General features: G+C 44.8%; 1 protein-coding gene across 1 annotated transcript in view; it reads left to right on the top strand.

Moving 5' to 3' along the window:
• Positions 1–25,880, top strand: part of LOC149317874 (serine protease 56-like) — a 48,388-nt gene that overhangs the window by 415 nt on the left and 22,093 nt on the right. Inside the window, 8 exon segments of the mRNA XM_089507414.1 lie at positions 9,477–9,638; positions 11,583–11,783; positions 14,348–14,401; positions 15,414–15,603; positions 19,406–19,514; positions 19,617–19,776; positions 22,015–22,157; positions 25,548–25,707. Coding sequence (XP_089363540.1) covers positions 9,477–9,638; positions 11,583–11,783; positions 14,348–14,401; positions 15,414–15,603; positions 19,406–19,514; positions 19,617–19,776; positions 22,015–22,157; positions 25,548–25,707 — 1,179 coding nt within the window.

The raw sequence follows: 25,880 nt of genomic DNA, 5'->3' as shown, positions 1-25,880 counted from the left end.
GATTTACTGCCCAGCCAACAGCCTTTTTGCCTACGATGGCCAAGAGAGGTCTGGGAGAGGGGGCAAAGGTGGCAAAATGGCCTAGTTTTTAAAAAGTTTGCACCATGGCTTCTTTTTGCTTCTTTTATGTTGGTTGTCATTGAAGGAATTTATTATTAGGTCAGTTTTGCAGTCTTCCAGATTTTACAGACTGGACCGAAAGCTGTCTTAGAATCTAGGAACCGGTGAGGTATCATCAGTTAATGTGGAATATCCCAAGCAGTATCACCTTGTGTAATTGTGCTATTTCTTCTGTGGATTCCACTGGATGCTCTCCAGTCCCTGCTTCTTTTGCTTGCTATTACAGAGGGCCCTTGGTATCTGCTGGGCTTTGGTTCCAGGACCCCTGGGGATGCCAAAATCCACAGATACTTAAGTACCGTTCAATACAATGGTGTGGTGAAAATGTGTCCCTTATATACAATAGCAAAACCAAGGCTTGCTTTTTGGATTTTGTATCTTGGAATGGATAAAGAATCTGTAGATATAGAGGGCCAACTGTAGTATGACTTTATAATATATGACATTGCCTGATGTGAGGTGAAACCATTTCTCTTTCTAATCCCAAATGAGCTATTCTGAATTTCAGCATCTTTCCAAAGACGCAAACAAAACTTGGAATCTGAAGTTCCATTTACTGCGTATTCCAGGAACTGGATGAGGGACCTTCTGCTTGTGCTTTTTCACTGAAGATCCTTTCACACCACACAGTTATGGCACAATGTTTCCACTTTAAAACTGCCATGGCTGCATCCTATGGAACCCTGGTATGTGCAATTTGGTCCAAGGTGCTGGAGCTCTCTCACTGGTACTTCTAAATAATCCTCCCTAAACTGCAAATCCCAGGATGCCTATAGGATGGAAATGTACATGTTAAAGTGGAATCATAGTGGTGTAATTGTGTAGAGTGAAAGGACCCTGAATTATGATCCCTCCCTCTAATAAACATGTAGAGAAATACAGAGGGCTGCTGGGGACATTGGAGGCATGCATAGTATGCCCATGAAACTATGCTCTATGGGATTAGGCCATTGACTCACTGCGTCCACTATTGCATGCTGCATACAGCAATGATCTCTCCATAATGTAACACTTTCCCAGCCCTGCTGGGTAGATTGTTCCACTTGAAGTGCTAGGGATGTGTACTGGTCCAGATTCCTTTGGCATCCAAGCCTCACATAATGCTAGTAAATGCTAGTATGCTATGGCTGGCCCTTCAATGGTCCTGATTTGGCAGGCGCAGTCCCATTTAATCCTTTTAGGTCTTAGAATCATAGGGTTGGAAGAGACCTCAAGGGACATAAAACCCAGTTCGCTGCCATGCAAGAAGACACAATCAAAGCACTTTTTAACCTGCCTTTAAAATGTCCCAGTTTCTCTCACCTCTTCTCACTACTCCCCTTTGTCCTCCATTTGCTTCAGTTGCTGCAAACTGCATTCAAAGTGCAAAAAGCGTTTGCATTCAGTGAACTCAGCCATGGTGAGGGGAGAGTACCAGCAGCGGGAGGAATGTTGAGGTTATTCACACACTGTGAAAATAATCCAAAATCAATCTGGATTAAATCTCTATTGTTCACATGCATCCTGAATGCACCCAATTAAGTTTTTTGGGGGACGCTGCCAAAAAACCCATTTAATCCAGGACAATCAATATGGAGCTTTTAAAAAAGATCTGCCTTGTTGGTAGTGTGAAAAACTGATGCAAATATACCCGTGATAAAATGCTGCATGCCAAAAAGGGTTATAAATGCATTCTCATTGTTGGCTCCTTCTTTATTTGAATCTTTGCACGTGTGAAACTTGCAGAAATATGCATCAATGTGGTTCCACAGTGTGAATAACAAACCCAGAATGCATGAGTGAGATGATTCACATCGTTGCACTAAAAAATACGACGTGTGAATGACCCCATTGTCTTTCCCAGTAGTTCAGGCAAAAGCAGCATGCTGCAGCCACTCCTGACTTGTGTGTGTTGTGTTCCTTCAAGCAAGGGATTGTGGCTGTGTTCGTTGCCAAGTGCTGGTTTTTCTCCAGCTTTTGACACTCAAGAGTATTTTAAGATGGTACTTAAGAGCCTTTGATCGATCCCATTGGTCAAAGACTGGTCCTTTTAACTGAGGCTCCGTATGCCTGTGTGGCCTGGATTCTCCAACATGTTGTGGGCATGAGTCCCAGAACTTAATGTTGTATTGTATGAAGGAATACTTCCTTTGGTCTTGACTTGAACTCATTGCCACAAGACGTGGAAAGGAATGGCAGGGACTGCTGTTAGTTTTCTTTTCCTGCTATTCCAACCTACTTCCTTTGAATACATTTATATGGTATGCCAGTAGCTTTCTGACACAGCTGTGCAAGTTCAACACAATTCCACACACTTGTACTTGGAAGCAAGTCCTGTTGAGTTGAGTGGGGTTTGCGTCCAAATAAGTGGGTATATGTGCAAGCCATCCCAGTGAGCAAACAATCCATTAGCTATGCATTATTGATCCGTGCTTTTACTGGATCAGACTAGGTGACCTTTGTAGTTCTGTTCAGTTCTAAAAGTCTATGTTTCTATGCTGCAGGATAGTGATGGACAGACTAGAATCCTGCACAAATTCAGAAAGTGCATGATTGAATGATAGTTCAATGATAGTTCACCGTCATCAAAAGTGAAAAGTTTTAAAGCAGGAATGAGCAATTACAATTGGTGTAGCATTTTCTATTTTCAGCCCCTAGGAAATACTACATTAGTGTAGTATTTTTTTAAAAGAGCCCCGTTACTCTTTTTTAAAAACATAAAACAGCATTTAAAATCTTCTAACATCTTTGAAACTTGGCTGGCTTATTCTTCATTAGATGTTTTTTTGATGGAGTGGACTTGAATCCTTAAAAGCTTATGCTAGAAAAACCTGTTAGTCTCAAAGCTGTTGCTGGCTCATTTTATACTTTTATGTCATTTTATACCTTCAGACATGGTTGTGTGAGGGTGCAGCCACACTGCAGAATTAAAGCAGTTTCACACCACTTCATGACTCTATCCTGTGGGATCCTGGGATTTGTAGTTCGGTGAGGTATTCAGCCTGGTCTGTCAGAGAGCTCTGGTGCCTCACCAGAACTTCAGACCCCAGGATTCCCCAGGATAGTCATAGTTGTTAGAGAGGCATCAAACTGCTTTAATTCTTCAGTGCAGCTGCACTCCATGGAGTTTATCACACTGGGGCTACTTTTGGCATTAAAGAGAGATTAAAGCGCATTTAAAGCATCCTGCAAATAAAGCGAAAATGGTGAGTAATTGTGCAAATTATTATCACAGACATTTATGCAAATATGGGAAATACATTGTCGCTGAAATTCTGAAAGTAAAAAGATGCAAGTTAATGCTTCTTTGTGGCCACTTTAATGGCCGGTTTTGTGCCACATCGTGTGATATCGTTTCATTTAATTACGCAAAATGTATGGGATATTCACGAGATAAACTCCCGATGTCCTTTGTGTGATAAACTCCTAAATCAGAGGAGAAGAGAAAGGGCTTCACTGTGATGTAAAGCTTTCCCATCCCCTTTTCTTGTGGAATACCGGTAGCTCTACCAGTCACCCCTGCCCATGGCTTGTCTTTCTCTCCTCCAGCATTCCTCATCCTGAAACCCTCCAGATAACTTGTATCACAACACCCGTCATCCCCAGCACAGCCCTCATCCTTGGAAAACACCAGGGAGAGCTTTCACTTCTGTCCTCCTGCTCTGCCTCCACCAATATTTCCCCTTAGGACACTTCTGATGTCAGAGGAGTATTGGGCTGGAAGAGAGAACTCAGTTGGGAATGAAGGGGCTGAGTGAGGTGGAACAGGGTTGCCATTTGTCCAGGAAATCCAGGAACATCCTGGACTGAAGAGACTAAAAAATGCCCAGCTGGTTGAAACAGTAGTAAATCCTGGATTGAAATAATAATAAATAATGGATTTAAATAATAAAAAAATAAAAAAAACTTTTATTTATATCCCGCTCTTCTGTAGCAAGATGATCAGAGTGGCCAACACAGGCCAATGGATATTATTATTGTTGTTGTTGTTGTTGTTGTTGTTATTTTCTTATATCCCGCCTTTCTCCCAATATAAGGACTCAAGGTGGCACACAAGTATAAAACAATACAATTTAAAAACAATACAAAATATTAAAATACATAAATATAAAATTTAGGGGGAAAACAATTAAACAATTGTAAGGATTAAAACAGTTATAAATTAACATATAATGTATTAAAATACAAACCATTAAAACTTGGGTAATCCAGCATTAAAAACCCAGTCCTTCCCCACTTAATAGGCCTGACTGCACAGGAACATCTTTACCCGGCGTCGGAAGGATAGTAAGGATGGTGCTATCCTGGCCTCTCTAGGGAGGGACTTCCAAAGCTTGGGAGCAGCCACAGAGAAGGCCATCCACCAAACGCACCTGAGAGCGAGTAGGGCCTCTCCTGATGATTTTAAAACCTGAATGAACTCATACAGGGAGATACGATCCTTCCAATAGCCTGGACCCAAGCCATATAGGGTTAGGTTAAAATGTGGTAGTGGCGATGAAGCAGAGAAGCTTGCAAGAAAACTGGCATTGGTGGGAGCCTTATCCTGCCATGCAGACTCCAGTTGCTACTGTGCAGGCATAGCATTGCCACCTTATTCTTCCATTCCTTCTCCCATTCCTCCAATAGTCCTAGGAGTTTATCACAAGGGAGGAATTTCTCTTAATTTTGAATGAAAAGAAAGTGGGGCCAGAACTCATTCACGTGAATTTGCGAGTTCAGCGAATTTATGTGAATTTAAATTGCGTTTGAACTGACTTCCCATTGCCCAAAAATAGCTTCCCATTGCCTGAAATTGCGTGTGGTAGTCTATCACGCAATAACGTTAAACCCCATGATTGTGTTCAGATTGCCATTGGATTATGCTTCCAGTTTCCCTTGCCTGATAAACTCCTTAGAAGGTAGGAAAGGAAGGGAAGCCAGCAGAGATGGCCTTGTGTTGTGTGGGGATTGTGTTGATGGCATGAGCCTAGGGTTAGGCAGCATGGTGGAACTTCACTTCCAAACGGCCTTGAAAGAGGAATGGGAGTCCCTTTACTCTCTAAGCTGCTCGAAAGCCTTCATCCCTTCACAAGAGAGCTCTTAGCTTGCTGCTGGTACTGGGGTTGAAACATAATGGTACAAAAAATGCAATGATTAATGTGTTGAATTTATATGATCAGAATGTGTGTAAGATACGGTCCTCTTAAGGATGATGTATCAGTTTATTCAGTATCTAAGAACAGGTTTTACATTGGATGTTTGCCAAAGCCTGAGATTGGAGACGGGCTGCAAAGGCAGAGAGCCACTCAATAGTTGCACGGCAAAAAATTTAGAGATGGGAAAAATCTCCCCCCTTTTTTTGACTATTCAGCTCCTAGAATCACTCAGTCATGGCGACTGTGTGTTACTGGGTGCTGTGGGATCTATATCTATATCTATAACTATATCTATATCTGTATCTATCTACCTATAATATATATTCTAAGATCTGTAGTTTGTAAGTACAATGGGCCCTTGGTATCACTGAGCTTTGGTTCCAGGACTCCCTGTGGATTCTAAAATTCAGGGATGCTCAAGTCGCATTATATACAATGGGGTAGTAAAATGTTATCCCTTATATAAAACGGCAAAATCAAGCTTTGCTTTTTGGAGGAAAAAAGTGTGGGGTGTGTGTGTGGGGGGTGGTGGTGGAATATTTTCATGCCATAGGTAGTTGAATCCATGGATCCAGAATCTGTTGATCAGAAGGCTGACACTATATAGGCTCTTTCAGAGGTTATATGAAAAGCACATTGAACTGGAAAAAGAGGCAACAAGCCTCCACCATGTGATGTTCACATTCCAGACTCTAGTTCTTGATGGCCAAGATTGTATTTGTAGTTGGCAGAGCGTAATGTCCTACCAGCGTACTTACGTAAAGGTCTGGGCGCCAGAGATGCATGGCGAAGGCGGAGAAGGAAGGCAGCTTTCCTGGCCAATGGGTCTCCATTTCGGTTGGGACGGAGCTCCACCCAGGCGCCGTCTGGCAAAGCCATTGCGTAAGACATAGTCTACGAAAGCTTATGCTTCAATCTCTTTTGCTCAGTTAGTCTCAAAGGTGCAACAAGGTCCTTTTGCATAATGACATTGCATAAGGAGGTATTGAATGGCTCTTTATGCAGCACTGGAGAAAGCAGGTATGTTGGCATAGTCCTATCATGGTGGGTGTCAAACCACCAGAGGATGCCAGCTGGATGCCGCATATGCTCCTGGTGTTCAATTCTTCTATGGGAGTTGAGCAGGGGTGTTCTGGTGTAAATATTTACTCCTTCCACGTGAGCATTATCAGTATTTCCTACAGCCCTTCATAGCAGAGTTTAGCTTGAGTAGGCAGGGGGACCAAATGTCCTAATAACCACAAAGGAGCACAAGGTACCTTAAAATGTAGCACATTCAAGAAAAGTGTAGTACCTTACAAAATAAAAGCTAAAAACACTAATATAAATATAAATTCATTTCATATGGTTTTTGTTGTTGTAAGCTGCCCTCGAGTTGTTTCTGACTCATGGCGACCCTGTGGATGAGACATCTCCAAGAATCCCTCTCCTCCACCGCAGTCTTGCCCAGATTTTTCAAGCCCTTGTCCATAACCTCCCTGGTTGAGTCTATCCATCCAGTTTGTGGTCTTCCTCTCTTTCTTCTACCCTCTACCTTTCCTAGCATCATTGTTTTTTCTAGTGCTCAGTCCTTCTCATGATGTGGCCAAAGTACAACAGTCTCCGCTTGAGCGTCTTTGTTTCCAAGGAGAGACCTGGGACCTTACCGCACAGGCTCCAGGCACGGGATGAGAATGGTCCTAAAGGGGCCAGGAAGGGAATGCAAATGGAGGTCACATTTTACTGCACACAGGAAGTCCCGCACTCATTCCCTTCCCTTCCGTTCCCAATCCGTCCCAGAGGAGGAGATTTGTGAGAACTGTTCTGAACAGTTGTCAAAAATTGCGTCCTCTGGGACGGATTGGGAAGGGAAGGGAAGAGAATGGGGACTTCTGTGTGCAGTAAAATGCGCCCCCCACTTGTTCCCGGCCCCTTTCATTCTGTCCTCGTCCCGTGCTTGGAGCCCTTGTGTGATAAGGTCCCTGGTTTGATCTGTTCAAGAACCCATTTGTTTGTCTTCTTGGCCGTCCATGGCATCCCAAGGACTCTTCTCTAGCACCATATTTCAAAGAAGTTGGTTTTCTTTCTGTCTGCTTCCTTCACTGTACAGCTCTCACATCCGTACCTGGGGATGATGGGGAATGCAATGGCCTGGACAATTCTGACTTTAGTGATCAGTTGTATATCTTTGCTCCTCAATATCTTTTCCAGTTCTTTCATAGCTGTCCTTCCCATTCCTAGTCGTCTTATTTCTTGACTGAACTCTCCATTCTGGTCAATGTTTGGTCCTACATATGGGAATTCTTTATTTCATTTTCCTCATTGTCTAGATTGAATTAGTGTCTTTCTTTTGTGGTCATTACAGTGGATCCTTGTTATACGCTGGGGTTTGGTTCCAAGATCCCCCGTGTATAACAAAATCCGTGTATGCTCAAATCCCATTAAATATAATGACACAGCAAAATGGTGTCCCTAATAAAAAATGGAAAATCAAGGTAAATTTATACTTTTTTGGAACATTTTCAAACCGTGTATGCTTGAATCCGTGTATAAAAAATCCGTGTATAAGATGTCCTTTATATAAAATGACAAAATGGCTTTTGGAATTTATATATTTTTGGAATATTTTCAAGCTGTGGATCTTTGAACCCTTGGATAAAAAAACCCGTGGATATGCAGTGGCATCACTAGGGATATGTGGGGTGTGTCGATTGCACCGGGTGGCACCTTAAGTGGGGTGACCCCACTGCTTCTCAGACGCCTGCATTTTGGCAGAAACGGGCTGTGGCATTTCTCTGTTTCCATTTAAAATGCTGAAGCGATGGCACAAATGGGGTGAGGCTCAGTGAAAGGAGAAAGGAACGGCCCCAGACTTTTCTAAAAGAAAGTTTCAAATTTTTAAATTTTTAATAAAAAATAATGTGTGTGTGTGTGTGTGTGTGTGTGTGTGTAAACATCATATCTTACCAAATTTTCATTCTAACCACATTAAACTAGTTGTATGTAAATGCACTGAGGCTGTGCATATGATATTGTAATTTAAAGATCTAATTTTAATTTTGCTAGTGGTTTATGTCGCAACTATTGTCATGACATTCAGCGATATGCAGGAATTACGATTTACAAGTAACACTGGTACAAAAACATGACTAAAGATGCTGTATGGTGTGGGATAGGAGGAGAAAACACAAAACAGGAAGGTTTCACAGAAAACACAGAAACAATAGGTAGGGGGAAACTGACGATATAATGAACAATACTGCAACAATGCTCCAAAGGAATGGAACCACAGCTCTACCATATATACAATGACCATATATTTATATGTAAGTAACCACATTGCAGTGAGACTACAAAATACAGGGTACACAATACAAAGTGCTATAGAGAACTATATATCTCAGGTAGTGTCCACTATGCTTCCTCTGGCCTTAAGAACCTCAATTCCAGTACAATGATTTCTACAGGCAGGTGATAGCAAAATGTGCCAGCAAAATGATATCCACAAGTGGCAGATAAATAGCAAATGATGGTAGATGTAACTACCCTGCATAGATACCAAAATATGAAGAAAAAAAGGGGGGATTACAGCGGAGAAAACATGAAGCAGAGCATTGTGACTTAAACATGTCCTCCCTGTGTGAGGCTAATGCCACTGCGTGCATAGGACACAGGTATCCACAGGGGCCACAAGTATGTGACTTTGGGAGTTCAGAGTCACTAACTGGCTATCTACCAAACCTGTAAGAAAATTAATGGGGCCAACCTTTGGGTGTAGGTGGCTAACCTTTGGCTTTCCAGATGTTTTGGACTTCAAGAAGCCACAGAGAATATGGACAATGGTAAGTGTCCATGGGAGCTGTAATCCAAAATATCTGGAGAACCAAAGGTTCCCTGTTAAAGTGGGGTCCTTTGGTATCCCCTGGAGTTTGGGTGCAGATCCTCCTATGGATACTAAAATCCGTGGATGTTCAGGTGCCATTAAATACAGTGTCCCTTATATAAAATGGCAACATCAAGGTTTGCTTTTGGGATTTGTATATTTTTGGAATATTTTCAAGCCTCGGACCATTGAATCGATGGATGAAGAATCCATGGATATGGAGGGCTGACTGTAAAATAAAACTAAAAATAAATTGCAGGGGAGAATTGGTTGGCTGGGGGAAGGTCAAGCACCCCTGTCCTGCTGCATTTGACTTTCTCCCTGCAATTGATTTTCTTTTCCAACTAACTTCAGACCTTTCCCTCTCATCTCTGCAGCACTATCCAACCGGGGCACGCTTGTGCTGGAAGCTGCCATGAAGAGTGCCCTGCTGGCCCTGGAAGATGCACAGGCAGAGTATTCCCAGAGGGTACAGGAGTGCCAGGATTGTGTGCTTTGCCTCTTTGGAGACTGTGGCAATGGGACCCAGGAATGTACCTGTAAGTTCCCATGCGCACTTCAGGTTTAACACAGGAGTGCAGAAGTTACTGCCCATGGGCCGTTGTTGTCATTGTTCTTGTGTGCCTTCAAACCATCTTCAACTTAACCCCAAGGCGCAATGGCTTACAAAACTACAATTCCCAGAATTCTATAATAATAATAATTATAATAATTTGTTTTATTTATATACCGCTATTCCAAAGATCATAGCGGTGAGCTTGGGCCCTTTTGCTGGTCTTGAACTCGCAACCTTGTGGTTTTGAGTGAATGGCTGCAGTACAGGCATTTAACCACTGCACCACCAGGGCTATAGCATTGTGCCAAGGCAGTTAAAGTGGTGTCAATGATGGATGGATTAAAGTGGTGGCAAACTGGATTATTTCTTCAGGGCAGATGATGCCTCAGAGTCCTAAGGTGCATCTGTGCTGTAGAAATAATGCAGTTTGACACCACTTTTAAGTGCTGTAGCACCGTCCTATGGAACCCTGGGATTTGCAAGATCTTTTGTTTTCTCTGCCAAAGAATGTCACAAAACTACAAATCCCAGGATTGCCCTAGGACAGGTTCAGTCCTGACAGTTATAGTGGAATCGTAGCACTATAACTCTGTGGGATGAAGAGGCCCTGAAAGTGAACCCAGCTTTTGGGTTCAAAGAGATTTCCCACCCTTGGCATTCGGCATGCAAAATGTATGATAGGGTCCAGAATGGGGAGAGAGGCAAGGCTTAGGGTTCCAAGACCTCTTTTCTTAGGGGCATCACTGGTATGTGTGTGTGCAAGGGATGCAAACCATACCTCAGAGGGGGGTGAACACCCAGTGGGACAGTCGCTCCCATCCATCCTGAGACCCTCCTAGTTGCCCTCCTCTACCAGCCAGGGTTCATCTACCATCCATCAGCTGCAGCCACTAGTGCGCATGGGGCTGGTGCTGCCCAGCAGCTTGTTGCAGGTCTAGCAGGGATGCTGGCTAGGCGAAAAAGTGAGTTGCCTCCTTTGCCACTTGGCCAGCAGCTCTACCAGACTGGAAATAGGCTGTTGAAGAGAGGAGGAAGAGGTATTAAAAGAATGATCCACCTGGTATCAAACAGGGACATCACTAGTAGGATGCGTGGAGTGTGGTCCACACCAAGTGACTGCCCCCCAAATATCTGCCTTTGGGCAGAAATGGGCCATGGTGTTCACCTGCATCCCTTTAAAATGCTGGAGATGGTCTGAGTGGGATGAGGCTCAGGAGGAAGAGCAAGGAGAGACCCCAGTTTGTTTTAACATTAAAATTTTCTCAGAGATCTCAGAGCCTTAAGCCTTGCCTCTCTCCATCTGGGACCCCATCACACATTTTGGTGGGCGCTGAATGCCAAGGCTGGGAAATCTCTTTCAGCCCAAATGCTGAGTTTAGTTTCAGGGCCTCTTCACACCACAAAGTTTTAGTTCTATTGATTCCACCTTAGCTGTCAGGACTGAACCCAGGGGGATCCTGGGATCTGTAGTTTCTTAAATGAAAATTGTAATTTTAACAAAAATTACAATTGTAATTTCTAAAAATAAAATTAAAATTGTAATTTGTAAAAACAATTGTAATTTGTAAAAAAAATTGTAATTTTTAAAATTAAAATTAAAACAATTTTTTTAAAATTTGGCTTTTAAGACATCACATCATACCAAATTTTCACTGTAACCACATAAAGCATTTAGGCTGTGCGTGTGACTATGATCCTATGATTCTATGATGTAATTTAAAGGTATAATTTTAATTTTGCTAGTTGTTTATGTCCCAGCCATTGCCAAAAAAACACGACTAAGGATTCTAGTTTGGCATGGGATGGAAGGAGGTCGATGGAGGGGGGTGACACCATGAGTTATGGCACTGGGTGATGCCAACCCTAGTGATGCCACTGGTGTCAGATATAGGTCCACCACCGTCTTTCCTGCTTCCTTTCGTCACAGCCTCCGAGCGGCCAACAGATTCCCTGCCCACTTGTGAAAGTGTGCTACAAGCCCAGGCGAACCCAGAACCACCTGCCCAAAATTGGGCCCTCAGCAAAGCCTGTGCTCCGTACCGACGCTTGTGTCTGTACCAAGAACTGGAGTCTGAGAGCTGCATTCGCCTCATGGCCAGCCATTGCCAGCTTCGCCTTCAGGAATGCCGTGAGTAAGGCGGGGGATGCACTGATGGGAAGTTGAGGGGACAGAGTTTGCAAAACATTAAAAGATGACAGCCCCCAGATTTGGGGAGTTATTGTTCAAAACAGTGTTTTTCAAGCTATGTGAAGTGACACAATGTGTGCCATCCCCTTGTGCCAGAGACTGGTGATATACTTGGTCCTAACAGCTACAACTGCTTTCTTTCTTTCCTGGGATCCATTCACACTACACAATTATTGCAGAGCATCTGAAGTACTTCAGGAAGCTACAAATTTCAGGATTCCATAGAAACTCCATAGACTGCATCCCACAACAGTTATAGTGGTTATCAAATAACTATCATTGTGCCACGTCAATAGTGTCTACAACTGGCTCTGTAGATAAAACGCTACAAGCAATAAAAGAAAGAAGAGAAGCAAAACTACTTCTGTTGATGCAACCTAGAATCTTATCCGCATCTGGTTCACACTTGCGCGGAATCGATTTATCCAAAAAGATGGAGAAAAAAATCAGTGTCAATAAGACAGAGGTCAAATGGGTCTAGCGCATAGCCCCCTCTCCGAATCACTTCAGCAATTTGGTTCAAGTGTAAACCACTCATCCAAACCCACCACCTGCTCTCTTGACCCACTTCCTTCTCGTCTTCTAATCTCTATAGCCCCCTCTTTGTTACCCTCCCTCCTCTATATCTTTAATCTCTCTCTCTCTTCGGGTTCCTTCCCCTCAGTCTTCAAACATGCCTTAGTTTCCCCTATCCTGAAAAAACTCTCTCTCGACCCCTCTTCCTTGGCTAGCTATCGTCCAATCTCTCTTCTTCCTTTTCTCTCTAAGGTGTTGGAATGAGTCGTCTATTCACGCTGTCTTGAGTTTCTTGACACCAACTCCATTCTGGATCCCTTCCAGTCTGGTTTTCGCCCACGGCACTCCACAGAGACGGCCCTTACTAAGATCTCAAATGATCTTTTGTGGGCCAAGGTGAATGGCCTTTACTCTATCCTCGTCCTTCTCGATCTGTCTGCGGCCTTCGACACCGTGGACCACTGTCTCCTAATAGACGTACTCCCTGACCTTGGTTTCTCGGGCCTTGTTCTCGATTGGTTCACATCTTACTTGTCAGATCAATCTTTTTCAGTGGTCTCAGGTGGTCAGACCTCGTCTTCTGTCCCCTTATCTGTTGGAGTTCCTCAGGGCTCTGTTTTGGGTCCCCTTCTGTTCTCTTTATACACACTCTCCCTTGGCAAACTTATCAGTTCTTTTGGTTTCTCCTACCATCTATACGCCGATGATACCCAACTGTACCTTTCCACCCCTAATCTTTCGCCAGAGCTAGAGCAGCAAGTGTCATCCTGTTTAACAGCTGTCTCCCACTGGATGCACCATCGGCGTCTGAAGCTCAATATATCCAAGACCGAGCTTCTTGTTTTCCCTCCTAAGCCCACCCTTCACTACTCCTTTTCTATTTCTGTCAATAACGTCTCTATCCAGCCGGTCCAGGAAGCCCGCAGTCTTGGTTTCATCTTTGACTCCTCTTTGTCATTTATCCCCCAGATCCAGACTACAGCCAAAGTCTGCAGATTTTTTCTCTACAATATCACCAAAATCCGTCCATATCTCTCAGCTTCTACCGCAAAGACACTGGTCCATGCCCTAGTGGTATCAGGACTAGACTACTGTAACCTCCTCTTGGCAGGGCTTCCCCTCTCTCATCTCCACCCATTAATTTCTGTTCAGCATTCAGCTGCACGCATTATTTCACTCGCTCGCTGTTATGATCATGTCTCCCCTCTGTTGTCCTCCCTTCACTGGCTCCCTCTTCCTTTCCGCATCAGGTACAAACTTTTGCTACTCACCTTTAAAGCCCTGCATGGGCTGGCCCCTCTTTATTTAACTGATCTTCTCTCTCCCTACATCCCTACTCGCACTCTCCGCTCTGGCAGCCAAAGTCTCCTCTCTCAACCCAGGATCTTCTCTGCCCCGTCCCGGATCCGTCCCTTCTCTCTTGCTGCCCCTCATTCCTGGAACCTTCTTCCTCTGCATTCACAGCTCATCACTTCCCTAACCAGCTTTAAGGCTGAGCTGAAAACCATATTGTTTAGGGAAGCGTTCTCAGGGAATTTGTGATTGTCATCTGGCTGTCTGATATTTGATGTGATGTGATTTGTTTTATATTTGATATTTTTAATTTGTTTTTTCTTTTCTATATGGTAATTTTATCTATTCCTCTTTTAATTGTTATTATTTTAGAATGTACGCCTTGGGCAGGCTTTTATATTCTCTTTAATTTTACTGACTTTGTACAGCGCTGTGTATAATTACAGCGCTTTAGAAATAAAGTTTAATAATAATAATAATAATAATAATAACAACCATGGTCATTTAAATTGGTTCAAACTTATTTGCGATCCGGTTTAAAAGGTAGCGGGAATGAGGTCCCAGATTCCTTTCACATGTGTCTGTGGCTGTGTATTCTTGAACCATCCCAGAGCTGTCTTGGCCTTCCTCCAAGCCGGGCCTTTATGTGACGGAAGACTCTCCTTTTCTCATTGCTCTCCCTTCTGTCCCTACAGGGCTTGAAAGTGACATGGACTACTTGAACACTGTTGCGGATCAGTCCCTTCCAGGTGAGAACACAGCCCTTCGGGTGGCCATAGAGAACCCACACATCTCTGGAGACAGGATTAAGCATTAAACCAACCCTTGGCGGGTCCGTCTGAATTAATCTTCTTCCATGCAGATGCCTCTTTGCATGCATCGCCGTTTCTTGATTCCCTTGGACAGCTTCAGCACCGCAGGGCTCCAGTCAGGCCCAGTGCCCCGGCATCTTTTCCTGCTGTTCCCCGCAAGGGGAAAGGTCGGCGTTGGGCCCTGACAGGGCCACTGGACCGAGCCCAACTCTCCAGGGACAAAACACTCGCCTTGTTAATTGGGATTAAGCTTGACAGCTACATGTGCACAGCGGGGACTGATGGGTTATCCTCCTCTGCCACCACTAGCAAAAACCACACTTGGTGCTTCATCCCTGCTTTCCGACTCTGGGATGGACATGCAACACTGAACAGGGAAAACAAGCCCTGTTTGGGGCTCACAGGCCAGGTCCCAGGGCATGATCCTGGCAGCGCTGGTGGATTCTGGGAGTTGTAGTTCTAAAAGGGATTGTTTCCCAGTTATGAGTTGATTATGGTTTGCCCATTGTTTTTAGAGATTCATAGAATCATAGAGGTAGAAGAGGACAGGTGCCTTGTTTCATAAAGAAAGGCTGGAATCAGAGCTTTGGGAGACAACATCTCCCAGAATCTCCAGCATACACACACACACACACACACACACACACACACACACTAGGTGTGGGATTTGGGAAGTTGTGAGCCAGCATGGCGTAGTGATTTGAGTGTTGGACTATGACTCTGGAGACCAGAGTTTGATTGCCAGCTCAGCCATGAAAACCAATGGGTGACCTTGGGTGAGTCACACTCTCTCAGCCTTAGAGGAAAGCAATGGCAAACTTCCTCTGAAAACATGCCAAGAAAACTCCGTGATAGGTTTACCTTAGGGCCGCCATAAGTCAATCAAAGCAAATTCTGCATCAGCTGTCTTCTTCTTCTCTAACCTGTCTCCCTTTGCTTCTTTCACTAGGTTTGTGTGGACGCCGTGGCATTCCAGCCCCCAACACAACACTGGCAAAGGGGAAGATCGTGGGGGGCAACAGATCCTGGCCTGGGGCATGGCCATGGCTGGTCTCCGTTTGGCTGAATGGAGAACTGATGTGTGGTGGGGTCCTTGTGGGTGATGCCTGGGTCCTCACAGCTGCCCACTGCTTCACTGGGTAAGGCAGGGAGTCTGGGCATTCATTGACATTGTTGTTGTGTGCCTTCACATTGTTTCCAACTTGTGGAGACCCTAAGGAAAACATATCATGGCATTACAGATACTTCACTAAATAGCTGATACAGGAGTCAATAGATAGACAGATAGATAGATAGATAAATAGATAGATAGATAGATAGATAGATAGATAGATTTGTTGTTGTTATTATGTGCCTTCCAGTCATTTCCAACTCATGGCAACCCTAGGTAAAGGTGTTCCCCGTTGACAAAGTTGTCAAGTCGTGTCCAACCATAGGGAGCGGTGCTCATCTCTGTTTCTAAGCCGAAGAGCCAGCATTGTCAGAGACTACTCTGTGACCATGTGTTGAGCATGACTGCACCAAACACTGTTACCTTCCAGCTGAGAAGTGTTACCTATTTGCATGCTTTCCAACTGCTAGGTTGGCAGAAGCTGGGACTAGGGAATGAGAAAGCATCCCATCGTGTGGCAGCTGGGCCTTGAACTGCCAACCTGCCCATCTTGCCATCAACAGAGTCAGCACCTTAACCACTTGGCAATCCCATCAGGGGCTTTTCTTGGCAAGATTTGTTCAGGGGAGGTTTGCCAGTGGAACACATTCTCTCGGAGCGTGCTGGGGTCTCCCTCCTTGGAGGTCTTTAAACAGAGGCTGGATGGCCATCTGTCGGGGATGCTTTTATTGAGAGTTCCTGCATGGCAGAATGGGGCTGGACTGGATGGCCCTTGGGGAATCTCTTCCAACTCTATGATTCTCCTGAGGCTGAGAGCACGTGCCTTTCCTAAGGTCACTCAGTGAGTTTCATGATCAAGCTGGAAATCGAACTTGGTCTCCCAAGTTGTAGCCCAACACTCAGAGCACTATGCTATGCTACTCTGCATCTAATCTGCTTGAATGCTCCCTCTTCTTTCTCTTCCCAACTTTGATAGCCCCCCAAACCCGCTTTCCCTCTGTTTCTTGCTCAGGAATGGTCTTTGCTGCCCCCTGGTGGGAAATGGGCAAAGAATGGAGGGAAAGGTGATGGGATCCAATTCCAGGCAATATCAAAGGCGTTTATCAGACGGGGTCTTTGCAGCTCAGATCTGGGGCGTCTGTGGTTCGGGCGATTTGCATTCACGTGATAACGAAAATGTATTTTCATACCTGGTTGCTGTTCTGTTGCCCTTCCGAACTGACGGGGAATCGAATCGAAGGAAGTCACATGATGCGGATTCAGGCAAAGCGGAGTGAGTGCAAATTGTATTTCCACACTGGTGCATACCATGGGGGATTCAACGATTTGAAATGGGACCCTTGCGCATGCTCAGTGGGGCCCTGAAGGCATCCTGAACCTTTGCACTTCAGGGTGAAGAAGGGAGCCTGGTTCCACTTTCATGGGAATGACAGCTTCACCTTTCTTCCTCCCTTCTATTTCCCCATCCCTGGCAGCCAAATTCAAAGGGCCCTCCGGGTCAGAGCCCCCTTCCATTTCATTCACATCTACATCCATCCTCTTGTCATTCTCCTCATCTATTCCATCTACATATCTCCTTCCCTTTGTAGCAGTTACCTTCTCTTAGGTTGCATCCACACTGGGGAGATAATCCAGTTTAACTCCAGTTTAACTGTTCTGGCTCAGTGCTATGGAATTCTGGGAGTTCCATCTCTCCCTCCAGCTCTATTTCAAAAACATTAATATACATCCTTATAGAGATCTTGTTGCACCTCTGAGACTAAATGGATCTGAGGAAGCAGACTTTAGGAAAGCTCATGCTGCCAACTTCTTTCTTTCAATTAATAATAATATTAATAATAATAATAATAGAATTCAAAGACATATTTTGGAGCACCTAGATGACCAGGGTTTGAGCCCTTACTTGGGTGTTAAAAAACCCCACTGGGCAAGTCACACTGTCTGAGCCTCAGAGGATGGCAAAATCGAACCCTCTCTGACTAGGGTTGCCATAAGTCTGGAAATGACTTGAGCGCAGACTAGAGATGTGAAGGCCCACAAAAAGAACTAGAAAGACCATTTTTGGCTCTGGTTTTCCTGAATCATGATAAAATAAAATATTCCATTATTGATTTTCTACCTTTTTCAAACCCCCCCCCCCCTTTTTACAATTTCCCCCCAGATTTTTGCCCTACAGTTGACACACACATGCACACATCACTACCACCAACAACAAAGAAGCTGTGTATGTTTTGTGTGTGTGTGTGTGTGTGTGTGTGTATATATATATATATATATATATATATGTGCGTGTATGTATATATATATGTGTGTGTGTGTATATATATATATATGTGTGTGTGTGTGAATATATGTGTGTGTGTGTGTGTGTGTGTGTGGAGAGAGAGAGAGAGGCAGGGAGGGAGAGAGCGCTGGCTGGCCAGGCCCCTCTGCAGAAGGTGCAGCAGGGAAGGAGAGGGAAGCAGAGAGAGAGCTCCAATGGAGCACCGGTTGCCCTGAAGGCGAAAAGGGCCACTGGAAGCAAAAGGGGCAGAATGCTAGCAGAGCATCATGAGAGATTTGCAACCCGGGGGTCTTGTGATGGTGTTCAGGAGCACAAGCAAATTGGGATTCCACACCAGACCAATTCGCCGTGAATTCGAACCAAGCCCCACTGTGAATCGCGTCAATCCCCTTATTTAGCACACTCACCAAAACTCGCCAAAATGAGGAGCCAGTATGGATTCAGTTCGGAAGTCCCGCGGAAGGGGCTCACATTTAAAACTACTAGGTATGAAAATACAATCTCGTTATCACGTGAATGCGAATGGTCCAATCCGCAGCTGCCCCAGATCTGAGCTGCAAAGACCCTGTCTGATAAACGCCATAGACCCCCAGATTTGGAAGGGACTCATTGAATCCAATCCCTGATCAATGCAGGATCCTCATCTGAAGCTTCCCCAGCAGGTAGCTGTCCCGTCTCATTTTAAGGACCTCTAAAGAAGGAGATCCCACCACTTCTCTAGGTAACTGGTTCCATTGTTGGTTATGTCACAAAAGGCAATCATTGACACTGGCATTACATACGAAGAATTAAGCATCAACCAAGTTTGCCCAGAATACAGAATAATAGAATCATAGAGTTGGAAGAGACCACAAGGGCCATCCAAACTCCCTGCAATGCAGGAAGACACATGAGCATAGCCGATGGATGGATGAAGGAAGATGCAATCCAGCAGCACCTGGAAGGCCATGAATTGTCCAGCTGTGGACCCTGAGAGACCAGGGTTTGAATCCCTTCCCAGCCATGGAAACTCCCTGGTTGGCCTTGTGCAAGTGACACTTCCTCAGTCTTCAGGGAAAGAAATGGCAAACTTCCTCTGAAGAAGTCGAAGGCTTTCATGGCCGGCATCCATAGTTTTTTGTGGGTTTTTTGGCTATGTGGCCATGTTTCCTCTGAAGAAATTTGGTCAAGAAAACCTTATGGTAGGGTTGCCATAAGTCAGATCATGAGTCACAGAATGCTAGAGTTGGAAGAAATGACAAGGGCCATCCAGTCCAATCCCCTTCTGCCATGCAGGAACTCTCAATCAAAGCATCCCCAACAGATGGCCATCCAGCCTCTGCTTAAAGACCTCCAAGGAAGGAGACTCTACCACTCTCCAAAGGAGCATCTTCCACTGTCGAACAGCTCTTACTGTCAGGTAGTTAGTTATTCCTGATGTTTAGGTGGAATCTCTTGTCCTGTTCTGTCCCGTCTTGTCTTAGCAGTCCTAGTAACAAGAGGTTTGCTCCCTGTGGGACACTATGTGGGTTGCATTTTTAACCTTCTCCTCTCTTTCTTCCCACAGAAGCAGAAATGAGTTGGCCTGGTCTGTGGTTCTGGGTGATTACGACTTGACGAAGCTGGATGAAGGTGAAAGGATTGTGCCAGTTAGTCGGATCCTTTCCCATCCAAAGGTAAGCCACTGATGCTCTCCCTCTACCTCATCCTGGGTGCGAAAACCAACTTATTCCATCCCATTCCCCATCACTTGGGTCTTCCTGCTTCTCCTTCTGCAGTTTAACCCAAAGACCTTCCACAATGACGTGGCACTTCTGGAACTGAGCACCCCTGTGACCCCCTCGGCCTGGGTCACCCCAGTGTGCTTGCCAGAGCATCCTGCAGAGCTGGGCACAGGAACCCTCTGCTACATCATAGGCTGGGGCTCACTCTATGAAGGTAAGGGCAGCCATATTGGGGTGTGGGAGGTGATGGAATTGGTCCTGCCATTTCATTTGCATTGACATGCTACCCTTCCTTCTATGAAGGGAGTTCATTCGGGGACCCCTGCTCCTATTTTATCCTCACAACAACCCTGAGAGGTAGATAGTGGTGGCTTCTATGTCAGTGGGGCAGTGAGTCCACCTTGGAGTTTATTCTGAACTTGAACATTTGGACCAAAAACTGGAATGGACTCACCATCCCTTGGATCCCTTCTGTGCCACTGGAAATAGGTCAGGGACATCGAATGGTCCTGTTTCGCCATTTTAATTTCCCACAGTGCTTTGAATATAGCATCCCTCCACTAAGTCAGAAACTAGTTACTCAAAATTAGTTATTGGTAATGAGTAACTAATTATAAGCCATGTCCTACTAGTCTGGAGTAACATGTATTGTCTTACTCTCCTTTCTGACATCAAGGATGGAAACAAGTCCCATTTTAGGGATACCGTCAAGAATCGGGACAACATTTAGTCTAACCTTGTTGGGAACTGTGTAGCCTTTTTTCCTGCCCTCTGAGCCCCTTGTTCTGTGTAGAAAAAAATCCAAAAATGTAAGGCAATGTAAAGTTTATTCCAAGATATACGTGTGTTAGTCTGGAAAATCAGTCTTCAAAGGGATCTTGCTGCACCTTTGAGCCTAACAGAAAGAGAGAAGTTGGAAGCATAAGCTTTCGTAGACTTGAGCCTACTTGCTCTGATGCATGGGGACGAAAGTTCATGCTACCAACTTCTTTCTTTCAGTTAGTCCCAAAGGTGCTAAAAATTCCTTTGCATAAAATTGATTGTAGGCAAAGGACAGCATAAAATTGCAAAAAGGGTGATTCTTACCTCCAGAGCCCTCCTGAAGGTGTGATTCTCCATTGACGCCCTCTTCTCTTGTCTGTCCCACTTCGTTTCTAAAAAGCTGCGGGTTTCTGGGTGTGTGTCTGTGTCATGAAATGAGGTGCTTTGAGTTTGTGGACTCTCCACAGAAGTTTACTCCTGGTGTAAAAAATATCAGTTTAAAGTCTATTGATGCAATGTTTAGTATGGAGTTTATCACACTGGGGCTAATTTTGGCACTAAAGAGAGATTAAAGTGCATTTAATGCATCCTACAAATAAAGCGAAAATGTCAAGTAATTGCATGAAAGATTATCACACACAATTGCACAAATGCGTTGTCACTGGAAACCTGAAAGTAAAAAGATGTGCGTTAATGCTTCTTTGTGACCACTTTAATGGTGGGTTTTGTGCAATGTCTTGTGAAATCATTTTGCCTAATTATGTGTTTTTTCCAGGATATTCACGGGATAAACTCCCAATCTCCTTCGTGTGATAAACTTCATTGTTGGAAATGAAAACGTTGGCTTTAAACTTCCCCAGTGCTGCCAATGTCACTGGTCCAAAACACACTGCAGAAATAATCCAGTTTGAGACAGCTCTAACTGCCCTGGCTCAGTGCTAGGGAATCCTGGGAATTGTAGTTTATTGTGGCACCAGAGCTCTCTCTGACAGAGAAGGATCAATGTCTCACAAAACTACAGTTCCCAGAATTCCCTAGCACAGGGCAGTTAGAGCTGTCTCCAACTGGATTATTTCTGTCTCCAACTGGATTATTTCTGCAGTGTGTTTCAGACCACTGTTGCATAAGCCCCTCTGCTGCCTTAGTGGCTCATGGTTTCCATTTAAATTCACTCTAGGTGCAATCCAAACTTTAAAGGGTGCTAAAACTATCTCCACCTCTTGTACAGTTTTGAATGAAACATGGGGTGGATTCACCATCCCAGTGATATGGAAACCACCAACTACCACCATCTGCCAAGAAGCCAACCAGACACAAGGACAAGTCTATCTTGCTTTCTGTGGAGTTTATCAGACAAGGGAAATTGGAAGTATAATCCAATGGCAATCCGAACGCAATCATGGGGTTTAACATTATTGCATGATAGACTGCCACACACAATTTTGGGCAATAGCAAGCTATTTTCGGGCAATGGGAAGTCATTTCGAACGCAATTCGAATTCACATAAATTCGCTGAACTAGTGAACTCACGTGAATGCGTCCTGGCCCCACTTTCTTTTCATTCGAAATTAAGAGAAATTCCTCCCGTGTGAGAAACTCCTCTGACTGGCGAAGATGGGCAGCAATGGGGAGAAGTGCTGGGGACTGGATGGAGGAAGACCCCTTTCACATCCTCTGCTTCTCTCACAGATGGGCCGGCGGCAGATGTTGTCATGGAAGCCCGGGTGCCCATCCTAGCCCAGGATATCTGCCGGAGCGCCCTGGGCTCTCAGCTCTTCACTAGTGCCATGTTCTGTGCTGGATACCTTTCTGGCGGCATTGACTCATGCCAGGTAGGACTCTTTACGAAGTGGGCAAGAGAGGATCAGGGCCAGAAACATTGATTCTCTCTCTCTCTCTCTTGTGGTTGTGCATTTCTGTCAGCCATACAGAACTTGGCGTCTCCGTAACTCCAGCTTTCATCTAAAGAAGGAACAATAGCAAATCTTGTTACCAGTTTGAGTCTCCTTTATCCAAAATGCTTGGGACCAGAAGTGTTTTGGATTTCAGGGTTTTTTTACTCTTTGCACACAAATACATAATGAGATGCCAAGTCTAAACACAAAGCTTATTCATGTTTCATATATACCTTATAGCCTGAAGGTAATTTTATACAATATTTCTCTGAAAATGCCAGCCACAGATGCTGGCGAAACATCAGGAATAAAATCTTCTAGAACATGGCCACATAGCCTGAAAAACCCACAAAAAAACTATGGATGCCAGCCACGAAAGCCTTTGACTTCACAGTATTTTAATAGTTTTGTGCATGAAACAAAGTTTGCGTACATTGAACTGACAGAAAACAAAGGCCTCCGCCACGCATGAAAAAGATTTTGGGTTTTTGGAGTATTTTGGATTTCAGAATTCTAGATAAAGGAGATTCAACCTGGCTCTGTGTGTGTGGGGTGTGTGTGTGAGTGTGTGTTTGGGGTGAAGTGCCCCCTCAAGTATATATCAAGACTGTATAGACGATCAGTCATTGTAAAAGAATGAAGAAAAAACCCTTGGCAAATACAAAATGTGTGTGTGTGTGTTTGTGTGCGTGTGTGTGGGGAGGAGACTCCAAACAGAAAGTCAAAAAAGTATAAATATGATAGTACAGAGTACTGTAAAGAACATTAAGGAAACAGAATAACAGAACCCTACAGGCAATGCAATATAACTGATCTTTCTCAAACCATATAATACAATACAAAACAAAACAATATAAAAGCAAGGGCAGCTGACATGGATTTTGGAATTCTGGGTGAGGGAGACTCAACCTGTATGAGGAAAAAGGAAGAGGTCAAAACCATATTTGTGCTGTGGAGGATCTGGAGGTTTCTTTTGCAGGATGAGACCACAAAAAATCTTGCTTTATGGTGCATGGGTGCTAGGAAAAGGCTGTATGTGGGTTGGGGAGACTGTTAAGCCTGGGTGAAGGAACCCTGAGAAGGCAGCCACTCTTGAAGACAGGCCACTACATATGGACCACATCTAATATGAGTCATCGCTCATCTCATGAATGGGTATGGTTGTGGTCAGGCTTAACTATACCATCAGGCAACCATTTTCTTGGCAAGATTTATTCAGAGGGGGTTTGCCATTGCTTCCTCTAAGGCTGAAGGGATATGACTTGCCCATGCTCTCCCTGTCACTTTCCAAGGCTGAGTAGGGTTTCAAAGCCTGGTCTACTGGCTGCACTGACCAGGTTCCTCCAGGGGCAGCTTGGCATATCCTTGCCCTGGAGATACCCTGACCTCCCCCATTATCTCAGTCTTCTTGTCTGGTGCCAGGCAGTTCTTTGCACATGCATCCTGCTGTGCCATCCAGCACATCCACTGCTTTTCGGTGTTGGTTTGTTCTGATATATAGGATGGGGGACACCTGGTTTGACAACAGTGCTTGTGAAGGAAATCTGGGAGTCTTAGTAGACCACAAGTTGAACATGAATCAACAATGCGATGCAGCAGCTACAAAGGCCAATGTGATTCTAGACTGCTAGATCAAGGGAAGTAATAGTGCCACTCTATTCTGCTTTGCTCAGGCCCCACCTGAAACACTGTGTCCCCTTCTGTGCACCACAATTCAAAAAGGATATTGAAAAGCTGGAGCATGTCCAGAGGAGGGCCACCAAGATGGATCTGAAAACCATGCCCTATGAGGAGAGACTTAGGAAGCTGGTTATTATTAGCCTGGAGAAGATAGCCTTGTTTAAAAATTTGAAGGGGTGTCATATTGAGGATGGAGCAAGCTTCTTTTCTGCTGCTCCAGAGAATAGTGGCAGCTAAAAAGGCCAATGTGATTCTAGGTTGGATCAATAGAACTATAGTGTCTAGATCAAGGGAAGTAATAGTTCCACTGTATTCTGCTTTGCTCAGGCCTCACCTGGAATACTGTGGTCAATTCTGGTCACCACAGTTCAAAAAAGATGTTGACAAGTTGGAGTGTTGTCCAAAAGAGGGTGACTAAAATGGTGAAGGGTCTGGAAATGATGCCCTGTGAGGAGCAACTTAGGCAGATGTGTGTGTTTAGCCCAGAAAAGAGAAGGTTAAGGGTTCGTGTTTAAATATTGGAAGAGTGTCATGTTGAAGATAGTGCCACTCTAGTCTGTTTTGATCAAAATGGTGAAGGGTCTGGAAACCCTTAGGGAGCTGGCTATTTTTAGCCTGGAGAAGAGAGGGTTAAGAGGTGAAATGATAGCCCTGTTTAAGTATTTGAAGGGGTGTCATATTGAGGATGGGGCAAACTTGTTTTCTGCTGCTCCAGAGAACAGGACCTGAATCAGTGGATTCAAGCTTCAGGAAAAGAGATTCCAGATCAACATTAGGAAGACCTTCCTGACAGTAAGAGCTGTTCTATGGTAGAGGATGCCCCCTTGGAGGGTGATAGAGTCTCTTCCTTGGAGGTCTTTAAACAGAGGCTGGATGGCCATCTGTTGGGGGTGCTTTGATTGAGAGTTCCTGCATGGCAGAATGGGGTTGGATTGGATGATCCTTGAGGTTTCTTCCAACTCTAGGATTCTATGATTCTATGAGGTCAGAACAAGGCGTCCAGCTGACCCCAAAGTGTGACCCATGGCAGCAGTGTGTGCACCAGGCTGCACAGCAGGAAATATTTGAAACATGCACTGGGATGGAGTATCTTCTGAGAAGATCAAGAGCAAACAAGGAGTTATTCTACTATGCTTTAAGGGAGACATTGGAAACCCAGTGGGTGACCTTTGGCAAGTCACACTCTCTCAGCCTCAGAGAAAAGCCATGGCAAACCTCCTCTGAACAAATCTTGCCAAGAAAACCCCAGGGTAGGTTCTCCATAAGCCAGAAATGACTTGAAAGCACACAACACACAGCAGAACAGGGACATCCCCCAATTCCAGTGCTGAATGGGCACCACCACCTGGTCTGTTTGCACCAGAACCAGGGTTTGGGCCATGCGTTGTTCTCTTTGCCATTTCAAGAGGATATGGAGAGGCTGTTTTATTTGGCCCATGCAGACAGGGCCTCAATCTGTCACTCAGACCACTACACCATGCAGACTTTCCCAGAAGCTGGGACAGCTCCTTTAAAGCAGATTTGCCACTGTGCTGCTTTCAGAGCTGCCAGTCACCACTGTGGAGTTATGTGCTGCACTAGCATTTGTTCTAACTGGGCCCCTTGGTTTCTCCCTGCACTAATCTATTGTTGCCCATTTCCTTTCAGGGAGACTCCGGGGGTCCCCTGACTTGCTGGGACCCTGCGTCTGAGCACTATGAGCTCTATGGGATCACCTCCTGGGGCGATGGCTGTGGAGAGCGTGGGAAGCCTGGCGTCTACACCCGCGTTGCTGCCTTCACAGACTGGATACAACAGCAGATGGAAAGTGAGTGCAACGAATGGCAGAGGAACCCATGGAGCTTGCTTCTCTTCCACCCCGTCAGGGGATAGAACACACAGGATGTCAACTGCAGACGGAAAACAGCTAGGCCACAACAGGTTGTGCCAAGCTGGGAAGCATTAGCAATACCAATAGCATATATACATTTCTATACCCCT

The sequence above is a fragment of the Sceloporus occidentalis genome, unplaced genomic scaffold (assembly GCF_023333645.1).
Source record: "Sceloporus occidentalis isolate IW3139 unplaced genomic scaffold, rSceOcc1.0.p SCAF_2, whole genome shotgun sequence".
Lineage (NCBI taxonomy): Eukaryota > Metazoa > Chordata > Lepidosauria > Squamata > Phrynosomatidae > Sceloporus > Sceloporus occidentalis.
This window is presented reverse-complemented; position numbering and strand designations above follow the sequence as displayed.